This window comes from Mauremys mutica, chromosome 5, assembly GCF_020497125.1.
Source record: "Mauremys mutica isolate MM-2020 ecotype Southern chromosome 5, ASM2049712v1, whole genome shotgun sequence".
In the NCBI taxonomy this organism is placed as follows: domain Eukaryota; kingdom Metazoa; phylum Chordata; order Testudines; family Geoemydidae; genus Mauremys; species Mauremys mutica.
Window position 1 is genome coordinate 12609450 of NC_059076.1, and position 13049 is coordinate 12622498.

At 46.1% G+C, this 13049-nt stretch overlaps 1 protein-coding gene across 4 annotated transcripts in view; it reads right to left on the reverse strand.

Moving 5' to 3' along the window:
• Positions 1–13049, reverse strand: part of LOC123371278 (sodium-dependent phosphate transporter 2) — a 75442-nt gene that overhangs the window by 25657 nt on the left and 36736 nt on the right. For all 4 annotated transcript variants that reach the window (XM_045018678.1, XM_045018680.1, XM_045018679.1 and 1 more), the window contains exons 3-5: positions 9472–9612; positions 7921–8006; positions 3066–3162 (exon numbers count right to left, since the gene is read on the reverse strand). In XM_045018678.1, coding sequence (XP_044874613.1) covers positions 3066–3162; positions 7921–8006; positions 9472–9612 — 324 coding nt within the window. The remainder of the gene's footprint in view (positions 1–3065; positions 3163–7920; positions 8007–9471; positions 9613–13049) is intronic.

Genomic DNA, 13049 nt, shown 5'->3' on the forward strand with positions numbered 1-13049 from the left:
GAATGAACTATTTCTCTATGGCTAGAAAGTTAACGTTTGAAGTGGATTTACAAACTATACTGAAAACAAATGCATTGGAACAGGAATTTCACTTGAGACTATTCAGTGCAACTCCTTTATTTACACTGACTAAAAGAAGGAAAAAAAAACAGGAGTACTTGTGGCACCTTAAAGACTAACAAATTTATTTAAGCATGAGCTTTCGTGAGCTACAGCTCACTTCTTCGGATGCATAGACCATGTCAGAGTCTACCCTCACTTGAAACTGGGGGGTTTCAAGGTGAGGACCCGCATATATTCCCCCCACCCTAAAATCCTAGGGTAGGTCTCCTTTTCGCTGCCACCACCTCGGTCAATTTACGTGGGCTGGGACACCCCTGTATTCCCCCTCCCCCTCCTCTTTCCAGAGACGTTCCCTGGGGAAATACAGATCAACTCACAGAGGAGGAACCTTCCCCCTCCCCTCTCTGCCCGGAGATAAGCTGTCTCACCACCGAGAGAGACCGTCTTAGCCCCTCCCCTGTATTCACAGTAGAGGGATTTAATCAAATCTTTATAGAAAGAATTTATTAAAAGAAAAACAAGAAAATACAGAATCCCGGTATCTCTCCTAGGAAAAGGGAGCGGGGAGGAAGCAGGGGGAATGGTTTATTTCTCCTGGGTGTAAGAACTCCATGGATTTGGGGCTCTTGGAATCCCCTAGGATTTTGGGGAAGGACTGTGTCTCAATCCACATATCTGATTGAGTGGTGGCAGCTTACTAGATCTAAACGAGGATTTTAGTTTAGAGGGAAACCAAGTCAGGTCCCCACATTGGAGCCCAACAGCTCCAAGTGGGGGTGAGACCTATGACATGGTCTATGACCTATGCATCCGAAGAAGTGAGCTGTAGCTCACGAAAGCTCATGCTTAAATAAATTTGTTAGTCTTTAAGGTGCCACAAGTACTCCTGTTTTTTTTTGCGGATACAGACTAACACGGCTGCTACTCTGAAACCTAAAAGAAGAAAGATGAACCTCTTGAAAATGTACAGGCTTGAGTGTTACAGATTCTCAGCTGTTGTCAGCCTCAACACGTAGAGATTTGGGGGCCATACTTTCACGAGTATTTTCTAGTGCACTATTTAGGCATGTATATACCCTTGAGATGCAGAAGAAAGTTGGTATTAAGGTAATAACACTGGCAAAGTGGGTGTTGTCTCCTCCTCTGAGGATTGTCCCCTAGAGCACAGCAGCTTTTTGTTACTATCAGCAAAGGAAGTAACATCATCAGCAGAGACATCATCAGCTCATCTGCACTGCATGCAAAATGTCCTCAGTTCATAGCCTACTGGTAACCCATGTGAGAGGGATGGTCAGGTACACACACACATCCATAGGTAACCCTGACTTGTGTGGTTGCACAATGGGCTATTTGAAGTCCTAAAATGGCATGCACAGGTTTGAAGACATGATACTTAGGATTTCTGCAACAATGTACATAAGCCCTGCTCCTGCTCCCATAGAAGTCAGTGCAAAATTCCAATCAACATCACTGGTGCTGGACCAGCCGCATAATGAGTGTGAACATCAAGTATTTTAGCATACATCAACCCTTATTGTCTACTATAGTAAATCTTTGCTTTGGACAGTAAACCCTGATGCTCACCTCAACATCTGCTTAATAGGCCACCTGAGTGCCTTGCTCACCAAGGTCTCGATCCTGCAATCCTCAATCATGTGAGTAACTCGTACTCACACAAGTAGCCTCCCTGAAGTCAATAGAGTGCCTTGTGCAAGTTCAATTTGATTATGCATTTAGGAGTTGCAGGATCAGGCCCGCAAGGAAGAAAGAACTTGAGCCTTGATCTTGCAAACACTTATCTTTGTGTTTATCTTGAAAACCATGGGACTACTTAAGCACCTGTGTAAGAGCTTACAGAACAGGGGCCTCAGAGTCTGACCACTTATTTTGCTATGTCTAAAACAGACGTCTCTCTTCATTTATGTCTTGCAGAATGTGTGATGAGAAAGGAAGGATGATAAGATTACTCTTTTGTTTATGTTGTTTATTAAGCCACTGCAGAATGCCTGGCTAACACACTGTGAACAGAACTAGAAAGGAACATTTCTGGTTATCCTTAAACAGCGTGTGCACCAATCCAATTAAGAGAAGGGAATAATTGCAGTACTATCCATCAACATCCCCCTCAGAATCCCTAGTCCCTTCCATGTACTATATGAGGCTTGGTCTACATTTAAATGTCAGTCAACATAGCTCTGTTGGTCAGGGCTGTGAAAAACCACACCTCTGACTATGCTGCTCTAATCCCTTATGTAGATGCAGCTATGCTTCCATCATATATAGCTACTATCGTTCAGGGAGGTGCTGTTCCTACACTAATGGAAAAACTCCTTCGGTCGGAGTAAGCTGCCTCTACACTGCCGGCTGGCTCATGCCAGCATAGCTATGGCAACGCAGCGCTGCTAGTAGTGTCTCTGTAATACACACACCCCCTCAAAGGAGTTGCCTTAATGCTACACTGGCTATGGACAGTTTCTTGTAATGAGGGGAAAACAAAGGAAATGAATTTAGATACACGGGGCCAGGCCCTCAACAATGTAGCCAATTTACACCCACTGATAACTGCAGCTTTAAAAAGCCTGACCACTCTCACAACACCCAAGCAGCACTATGTCCTCTATGGCAAAACATCTGGAAAGAATCCCTGTGGGCTGGTCCTGCGCCTCCTAGGAAGCCACAAGTGACAGAGAAGAGGGCAGCAATGGAGCTAAGGATAAAAAGATAAAACCCTCTCCTGAACAGAATGTTGATCTTCAGATTGCCATACATGTGTATTTTAAAAATCAAGACAACCATTAAGGTTCTGGGAGACTAATGGAGCGAGATCTACTAATCCTTTGCCTGTATTATTTGTTAACATGAGAATTTAACATGCACTAAATTTTTATTATTATTCAACAGTGCACATCAGGACCTGTTAGCAAATACAAAATGAATTAATACTAATGCAGGGCAGAACAGAGCTTTCCTTCTGGACTTCAAATGCAAGAGTTTGCGCTCACCTGGGGCCCCTGCGTACATGACGGAAAACACATTAATGGCTACTGTAGCAGCATAGAACGCTGGAAGTGCCCGAAGACCATTGGGTACAGGGTCTTCCTGCATAATAATGAGAAAAGAGGAAAAGTCACATGGGTTTGCTGTGTACACAAGAACCAGGACTAGCAAAGGTTGAGACAAAAAATCACCCATCCCCACCATCAGCTGGATGGATCTTCTGGCTTCCCCCCCTACTTCCAACCACTGTGTTCCCTACTCTCCAGCCCAGTTACCCTGGATAGATGCTGAGGAAAAGATTTGGGTTTGTATGATTATTCATAAAACCTACTTTCATAGCAATGGTGCCTCCAGTCACAAACAGGATAGCAGCTTGGGGAAGGCGGCCACCATAGCAGTTTGATGGCGAGTAATTTAAAAATATGGGCGGCAGCATTGTCTCGTGAATGGGGCGCTGGACTCCAGTCAGGAGACCTAGGTTCTGTCCCTGGCTCTGCCACTGACCTGTTGAATGGCCTTGGGCAGGTCACTTCATCTCTCTGTGTCTCTATTTACCCACCCACCCATTTATCTGTCTTGTCCATTTAGACTCTAAGCTCTTTGGGGCAAGGACTCTCACTGTGTGTTTGTACAGAACCCAGTTCAATGGGGCCCTGATCTTGCTAGGGCTCTAGGTATTACTGCAGTGACCTATTCAATGATTTCTAAAAATCTATTTCTAGCCTCTGTTTAAAACCAAGTGTACACTGAATGTTTCCATCTGCTGACAAAGGTTTCTGCATGTGCTAAACAGGTAATTGTATTAAATCGGTGTAGCATATTGACAATCACATGTATAAATGTATCAGATGAGTGTAACAGTGGAAATGCATATAAATCCTTTTGTGCCTCACAAGTAATGCTGTTCAGTGTAAAGAACTGCTATTCCCCAATAGTTACAGTTCTTTAAGATGTAGTCATGGGGGTCTCACTGTAATTTGTATGTACCTCATGTGCACAAGACCTGAGGTTTTTTGAATAGCAGGATCTGTTGGGGCTGTGCATGTACCCCAAGCCTCCTCCTAAGGGTAGGTCAGCCAGGACTCTCACACTCCCTTTAGCAAAACTTTTGATACGGTCTCCCACAGGATTCTTGCCGGCAAGATAAAAAAGTATGGATTGGATAAATGGACTATAAGGTGGATAGAAAGCTTGCTAGATTGTCAGGCTCAATGGGTAGTGATCAATGGCTCCATGTCTAGTTGGCAGCTGGTATCAAGTGGAGTGCCCCAGGGGTCAGTCCTGGGGCCGGTTTTGTTCAACATCTTTATTAATGGTCTGGATGATGGGATAGATTGCACCCTCAGCAAGTTCACAGATGACATTAAGCTGGTGGGAGAGTTAGATACACTGGAGGGCAGGGATAGGGTCCAGAGTGACCTAGACAAATTGGAGGATTGGGCCAAAAGAAATCTGATGAGGACAAGTGCAGAGTCCTGCACTTAGGATGGAAGAATCCCATGCACTGCTACAGGCTGGGGACTGACCGGCTAAGCAGCAGTTCTGCAGAAAAGGACCTGGGGATTACAGTTGATGAGAAGCTGGATATGAGTCAACAGTGTGCCCTTGTTGCCAAGAAGGCTAACAGTGTATTGGGCTGTATTAGTAGGAGCATTGCCAGCAGATCGAGGGAAGTGATTATTCCCGTCTATTTGGCACTGGTGAGGCCTCATCTGGAGCACTGCATCCAGTTTTGATTCCCCCCCCACTACAAAAAGGATGTGGACAAATTGGAGAGTGTCCAGCGGAGGGCAAGGAAAATGATCAGGGGCCTGGGGCACATGAATTGTGAGGAGAGGCTGAGAGAACTGGGCTTGTTTAGTCTGCAGACAAGAAGAGTGAGTGGGGATTTGATAGCAGCCTTCAACTACCTGACAGGGGGGTTCCAAAGAGGATGGAGCCCGGCTGTTCTCAGTGGTGGCAGATGACAGAACAAGAAGCAATGGTCTCAAGTTGCAGTGGGGAGGTCTAGGCTGGATATTAGGAAACACTTTCACGAGGAGGGTGGTGAAGCACTAGAATGGGTTCCCTAGGGAGGTGGTAGAATCTCCATCCTTAGAGGTTTTTAAGGCCCAGCTTGACAAAGCCCTGGCTGGGATGATTTAGTTGGAGTTGGTCCTGCTTTGAGCAGGGGGTTGGACTAGATACCTCCTGAAGTCTCTTCCAATCCTGATATTCTATGATAACCTAGTCCAATGGTTCCTTTGGCAGCTGAGGATGACTCACAGGTTCCACATGGACCACATCTCAAAGATCCACAGTTACTCTAGGCCAAGTAAACATTCTCTCTTCTTCGAGTACATGTCATTGTAGATCCCACTACAGGTGACTGGCACACAGCCTCTCCTCTGGAAGGTAGGAGTGAGGCGTTTCAGCTGCATTAAATCAAACAATGGTAGCAGTACTGCTCTCCTGAGCTTGGCACTTGACCTGGTTGTCCTGTCAAAGGCATAATGTTTAAAGGGAGTGAATGGCTCGCCTACAGCCTTGCAGATCTCAAAGACTGGAATGTTCCTATAGCAGGTGGAAGAGGCTGTCTGTGCCCTGGTGGAGTATGCATTGATGTTCAGAGGGAGAGACTTGCCAGCCATCTGATAGAAGGTGGAAACACATATTGTGATCCATTTGGAGGGTCTCTATGACTGGATGGCTTGGCCTTCTGATGAGTGCCAGAACTGGCCACAAAGAAGGAGAGAGACAGCCAGAAAGGGTTGGGCCTATTAAGAAAATAGAGCAGAATTCTGGACACATCCAAAGTATGCAGCTTCTTGCCTGCCAGCATCTCGTGCAGCATCACAAGTCTTAATGAGCGTAGAGTACTATCTGCTTGCTACACAGCTCTGTGAGTCCTCGATTATGGCCTGTACCTCTCTTGGGATTCCCAGCACGCATTGTTACTACAGTGGCCACAGACCTGGCCATGGTGTCAAAGACATCCGTAACTGTTTGCAAGGCCACTTTGGTCACCAATTGACCTTCTCAATACATGGATGGTAGACCATAGTAACCCCAACAGGGCAGTGGCAGCATACCACAGGAATACGGCTGGCTCTTAGGACAGGCATTGGAGTGGTCAGTACCCAGACAAGGCTGGTGGCAGCTGAGCCTTGTAGGTGAAGCTAGCAGGTCTTTCCATGGTGGTGACCACTGAAGGATAGGCGCAAATGTTTGCTCAGTGTATGTGACTCTGCTAGGCAGAAGAAACACTTATTGTGTACATCTTTCTGTGGAATTAGACCATTGCAGGATGGACAGGGTTTGAAGCCTGCAGGTTTTGAGTCCACCATGCTAAGCAACCTTGTATGGAAGGGGTGGGGAATGTAATGTGGAAGGACGGGGCCTAACCAATAATACTCAGTCCAGATGAGTTGATATAGATCATGGTGGTTGTGTGTGGAAGAATCAGAAGAGTTCTGACTGTTTGTAGAAGGTTTAGCCAACGCTTAGAATTAGTGGGTTGGACACTCACCAGGTTCTACCTCACTGCCAAACGCGAGGGAACTGAGAGGAGGGTTGTGACCATCTCATCCTTTTTACCCTCATATGGGAGCAGGAGGCGGCAGCCTGAGGAGGCATGCACAGCCCGGACAGACACTGCTATACAAAAACACTCTGGTCTCACACATGAGGCACCTCTCACCGAACAGTCGGATCCATGCTGATACATATTCAAAGAACTACTGTGATACATGCACAGTTGTACAAGTTGCTACCCATGTGTATCTAACGTTGTAGAAAAAATTGTATATGTTTTTTGTGAAATATGCCATCATGTAATTCATACACACAAGTGGGCTGAGTTTTAAGTTGCATTTTCAGCCTAACCTGTGACTTTTCCTGAGTTTCAAGTGCTTAGATATATGGCTTGATTGTTGTTCTATGTATGTTTTTTGCATTTCATTTCACAGGTTTAAAAAGAGAGGGGGTGAGGGAGACCATCTCACTGAAATGTCCCACATGAAAGGTAGGACATGATGCATTATAATCCCAAACGTTCTCCATATCCCCCCACTTTTATTGTTTACATTTATTTATATTAGAAATAAAAAATGAAGCTGAGGCTACTGAAGAGTTACTTATGCCAAAGGAATTAATACTGCATCTATTTAAATTTCCTGTATGGGTTTTTTTGTTCTTGTTTTGGGTCTCTGTGACACCGCATCCCACATTTTGGCCACAGCAGATTGAGAGGTCTGAGGGAGGCAGAAAATGATAATAAAGGAGCATCTGACTTCAAGCACTGCTGGTTTGCAAACAAACGCAGACAGACAGGGGTGGCTCTAGGGATTTTGCCGCCCCAAGCACGGCAGGCAGGCTGCCTCCGGCGGCTCTAGGGATTTTGCCGCCCCAAGCACGGCAGGCAGGCTGCCTCCGGCGGCTCTAGGGATTTTGCCGCCCCAAGCACGGCAGGCAGGCTGCCTCCGGCGGCTCTAGGGATTTTGCCGCCCCAAGCACGGCAGGCAGGCTGCCTCCGGCGGTTTGCCTGCAGAGCTTAGAATTTCACACCTGTTAAACTCGGTTTTGTTACTTGGCATTAGCTAATTCACTCCTATTAAATAAAGGTTACGCTAGCACTGTCCTGGTTAAGCATCCTTCATTATCATTTATCATTGTGCAAAGCCATTTTCAAGGAGATATGCTGATAAAGCAGCCATCCCAATATGTCATGTCCCAGTGAAGTAGTGTATATTAAAATAATGCTTTAGATTGACATAGCTCCCTTTTAACTCCTTGGAAATGTCGACAACCAAATGGTGCACAGCCTCCAGTATGGCAGTCATGACCTCCATGCACCGGAGTGGAGAGTTGCTAGCCTCTTACCTTCTTTAAAATTAAGAATCTAATCAGCAGAAACAGCATTCCAGACATCAAACCAGATAACAGTGGGGAAATAAACCAAGAGGCAACTGAGGAAAAAAAGATATAACAACCAATAAGTGGCACCATCCCATGTAATTGAGGAAGTTCTGTATTTATCAAATAGGAAAATAACCAGTGGACAAAGTTTATGCTGATTCTTCTCGCACAGCTGGCATTGTGATCATATAGCTTGGGTGCTCTCCTAGGATTTCTAAAAGCATTCAGCATTGGCTTACGTCAACGCCCACTGAAGTTGATGGGAGTTTTACTAATGCTAAGCACTTTTGAAAATCTCACGCAAGAGGTTTCCAGAATAACATTGCAATTACAGCAACTGCACCACTCACAAGAATTTTCCCATGGCTGAATGCTATCGGAATAAGAATCCTGATCTTTGGTTAATCTTTATGGCCCTGAATCCTGAAAGCTGCTCTGGGTGAGCAGACCTCTGTTCCCATTTGGAGCCCTACTGAATTCAGTGGGACTCGGTGCAGGCACAGGGATCTGCCTGTTAGGGGCAACTCACAGGATCAGGGCCAAGATTTATTGCAACAAGTTACAGAATATACTGTTGTGATCTGAGTTTTGACAAGGCAAATAACTTTTTACGACTGTCAGAAGTGCTCAGAGCTGACCTCGCTCTTCTCCCACTGCACTCAGGGGTAAAACTCCCACTGCTTTCCCTGGAAGCAGAGTTAAGCCAGTGCTGAACACTTCTGAAAATCCCACCTAAGAGTGCTTACGGTTCGGGACATGTGGTTTTAAGAACAGACGGATCAGTTTAAAGGTTTTGCGCACACTGATGTTTCACGCTTGCCTTTGGCTATTTTACCTTCAACAAAAATATAAGAACAGAATTTAAAAAAAATTCTAGTTTCAATTAGTCAAATGCCCCTGTGGTACGCTAGTACCTTCTCCATAAAACAAACACAGGGCTAGAGCGTGACTTGCGGAGCGGTAAGAATCCCCTTAAACTCCTACAAAGGCTACCCTAGATGTTGGGACCAGGTGCTCAGGCATAGGTGGGTGGTGCATGAATGCTTATTCTGTCCTTGGAGCAGGGGGGGGGGGCAAGGACGAGGGGTATCTTGGCTCCACCCCTCATTTGCTGACCAGTACAGCTGAGCCTGTGTGTGTGTGAGGAGAGAAGAGAAGAGAAGGGAGATGTCATAATTTGCTGCTGGTATCAGCCACCACCAAAAGTACTCCCCCTTGGGAGTTAGCAGGGGAGGAACTGTCAGCCCAGTGAGTGCCCCCGAGGAACAAAGTCTCCCGGAGCTACTCCTGGGGTGATGCAGTTTACACACCACCCCTTGCTCCGGGAGGTGCCTCAAGTCACTATCTAGCCCTTAGTGAACATGACACACACATGCCTTCTGAACAACAGGATTTGAGGGGGATGGAAGTTAAATACAGCACATTAGAATCATGAAAGAGTATTTCTGTAAAAACGTTTGCAGTCAGTGCATGATTTTCCACATACCCTCACGCATAAAAGGAAATGTCAATTACCAATCTTGACAAGCTGCATCCACTGAACACCCTGCGTACCGATTGCAACAAGTGAGAATCCAATGGTAGCACCCACTATGCAGTGGGTCCCAGATACCGGGAGTTTCAAGAAAGAGGCAATCAGCTGCCAAACAGCAGAACCTAGAAGTTGAAAGGGGAGGAAAATAACAGATATAAACAATGATAATAGCACCAACAATAACAACAGTGTACTGCATGGCTCTCTCAACCACATGCTCACATTCCTCTCCCAACGCTGCCTACTCCCTGCACCCACAATAGAAACTAGAACAAAACATTCTTTATGATGTTCCGTCAGCCGCTAGAAGGACACATTGACATAACTGAGCTCTGAACTTCAAATCTCCTTGAGATTCTGTCTTACAAACAGCACTTCCTGATCACTCCAATATTTACGGACCAGGTTTATCTTTAGTTCATATCTGTCCTGTTGTCTAGTTCAGGCTAACGGGACATTGGGGTGGCACAGAAGTGCTTTACTACAGCTGTGCTGCTTTTGTGTAGCTTTTAACCCTTATGACCCATTTAATCAGTTTGTGCATAGAGTCACAGCTAATAAGCATAAGAGTGTCTGCTGGGGAAAAAAACTCACTTTCAGTAAAGACTGCTGTACCCTCATGCATACAGGGCAAACATAAAAACGGCCATACTGGGTCAGACCAAAGGTCCATCTAGCCCAGTATCCTGTCTTCTGACAGTGGCCAATGCCAGGTGCCCCAGAAGGGATGAACAGAACAGGTAAATCATCAAGTGATCCATCCCCTGTTGCTCATTCCCAACTTCTGGCAAACAGAGGTTAGGGACACCATCCCTGCCCATCCTGGCCAATAGCCATTGATGGACCTATCCTCCATGAACTTATATAGTTCTTTTTTGAACCCTGTTATAGTCTTGGCCTTTACAACATCCTCTGGCAACGAGTTCCACAAGTTGACTGTGCAAAAAAATACTTCCTTTTGTTTGTTTTAAATCTGCTGCCTATTAATTTCATTTGGTGACCCCTAGTTCTTGTGTTATGAGAGGGAGTAAATAACACTTCCTGATTTACTTTCTCCACACCAGTCATGATTTTATAGACCTCTTATCATATCCTCCCTTAGTCATCTCCTTTCCAAGCTGAAAAGTCCCAGTCTTATTAATCTCTCCTCATACGGAAGCCATTCCATACCCTATGAGACATGAATATCCCAGCAAAGCCCAAAGAGACATGAAAGGTTTGACCAATACGCTGTGGAGGTTCTTAGTCTCAAATGTTGCTGGAGCAAGTCCAGTTACTTGGCAGCAGAACATTGTGGTGCATTTTGGGTGCTTTGCGAAGGTGACTACTGGAGGGTGCAATGGCCTTTCAACAACTCTGACTACCAGGGGTGCATGAAGCAACACAGAGATGCTCCAAAAGGGCTGAATATCCCAGCCTAGGTAAGAACAGCAATGCTTTTGCTGGGTGATGAGTGGTAAGGCAAGGAAAAGAAAAATCAGAGAAGGAACTAGATTCACAATTAAGGGACAGACACAGTGTGAGCAAATAACTGGAGAAGTGCATCAAGAGAACACTAATGCTAGTTTGTCAAGCTCAAGTTCTTAACATCCAGGCAATATTCCAGTGCCATTGCTGTCTGGACTGAGAACTCGGCATGCTCCATTCAAAGGCAATGAGTACATCCCATTCATTTGGACACATTGTTCAATTCGCCAGGAAGCTTTGGTGGCAGAGACGATGTCAGTGGAACTGAAAAAAGGTAGTTGAGGTTGGAAAAGTTGTGAACAAAGGTAAGCCCACCAGTACACCCCTCTTTGCTATTTTATGTGACGAAAAGGGCATTCAACACTGGCTGCTCCTCTTCTACACTGACGTCGGTTGGCTTTCACATGGCAAAGTTTAGAATCACTGGATATTGCTCAGAGAAGACACAAGATTTTCCTTGCTGAATGTGGCTCTGACCTTGCTGAATACCTTACTGACCAGCAGTGGTTTTCTCTGAATGCTTCTATCTAGGGGCAAAGGGCGACATTGGTTCTGAACTTGGGGGTCAGACAGGTGTCGGAGAGAGTGGCTACCATATCCTTTGCATATTGCTAAGTGGGCAGAGTCTGAGGGAGTTCAGGTATGGGAAAGGTTGAGAACCACTGCAACAGAGAATTAGAGGAGGAAGGCAGTGGGAACAGAATGTATATTCCAGAGAAAAGGAAGGAAGTTGAAGAGACAGATGGGGCTGAGGGAGAGGATTTTTAGGTTCTGGAAAACCAGAGCATGCCAAGAGAGATCATAGAGGGTGAGAATGAGAAAAGGAGTAAGAATAGGGTCAAGAGGACACATCAACAGGTTACACCGTGACAGTAGGAGATACCCCAGAGTTCAAGACTGGGATTAGAACAGAAAGAAGGCAGGGGCCACTGGATAGTGACCTTGCAGGATGCCGCCCCCCCGAATCCCCAGCTGACTGAATTCCTTATGCATCTAGGATGCCACTGGCGGATCAAAATGCAGTCTTCCAGTCCTGCCACAGCATCCTGTCTCTTTCACAAGGCGATGGTGGCCTAGGCTGCAGCACTCCAGGAAGCTCTGCTGAGTCAAAATCAGAGCAAGCCACAATCTGTGCAGAAAATAAAGTTCAGCTCTTCCTGGAGGTAAATGGTGAGACTGTAAAATAGACCCATCTCACAGGTTTGACACATGGGGTCAGGCAGGTTACTTCTCTCAAAGCCATAATTATTGAAGCTAGAGAGTCAGGTTGATTGGCCTGATGCAGGCAATTGAGGTCACAGCCTGGGCATATCTCAAAATGCCGGGCTCCACAGTCTCCTTATGGCTGCAATCCCTCTGGCTCAGTTTCTCACAAGTCCCTGCTAACTTTGGCTTCTCAGGCACTGAACACAGATTTTACACCCAGAACTAAATTTGTGTTTTCTCTGGTGGCTATAGGATTGAATAAATCTTCCCTACGTGGGTAGCTGCCTCTTGGACTGGGCAGCTCACCCTAGTCAAAGTGGTCAACAGGCCTACTGCTCAATAGCATAGAGACCAGGGTGCCTTGCTGTGCCCTTTGCTACTTGTCACTTGCAGGAACTGAGGAACCCCTTAGGCAGGCCATACGGACAAACAGGAAGTTCCCTGGCTTTTTCTGGCAGATCAAGGACCTTCTGGTCCCAGGATGGATGCTCTGTCACCTGGGGAAAGCAGAGGTCCTTTGCTTTCCCTTCTCCTTCCTGCTAACAGGCAAGGTCCTTCAGCTCAAAGTGAGGACAGACTGGCCCAGGTAGAGGATTCAAGTGGCTTGAATTGTCTCTGTGATGGGTGAGGTTTGGTGCATTGACAGAAGTTCATAGGGCTCTGACACGGGCTGCACTAGAGGTCGGAACTCTGCATCTGGACCAAATCTTCTTGTGCCAGGGAGCACCAGCCACAGCACCTCTGCTGTTCTGAGAGATCCTACCTCTCCCGACACACTGCAGCCAGTACTGAGTGCTTTGCAGAGACCCTCAATGACTGGGCAAGGTCTCTTAGCATGTATTTGTTACCCAGAATCCCAACCCCCCTCCGCTCCTAGAAGCAGGGA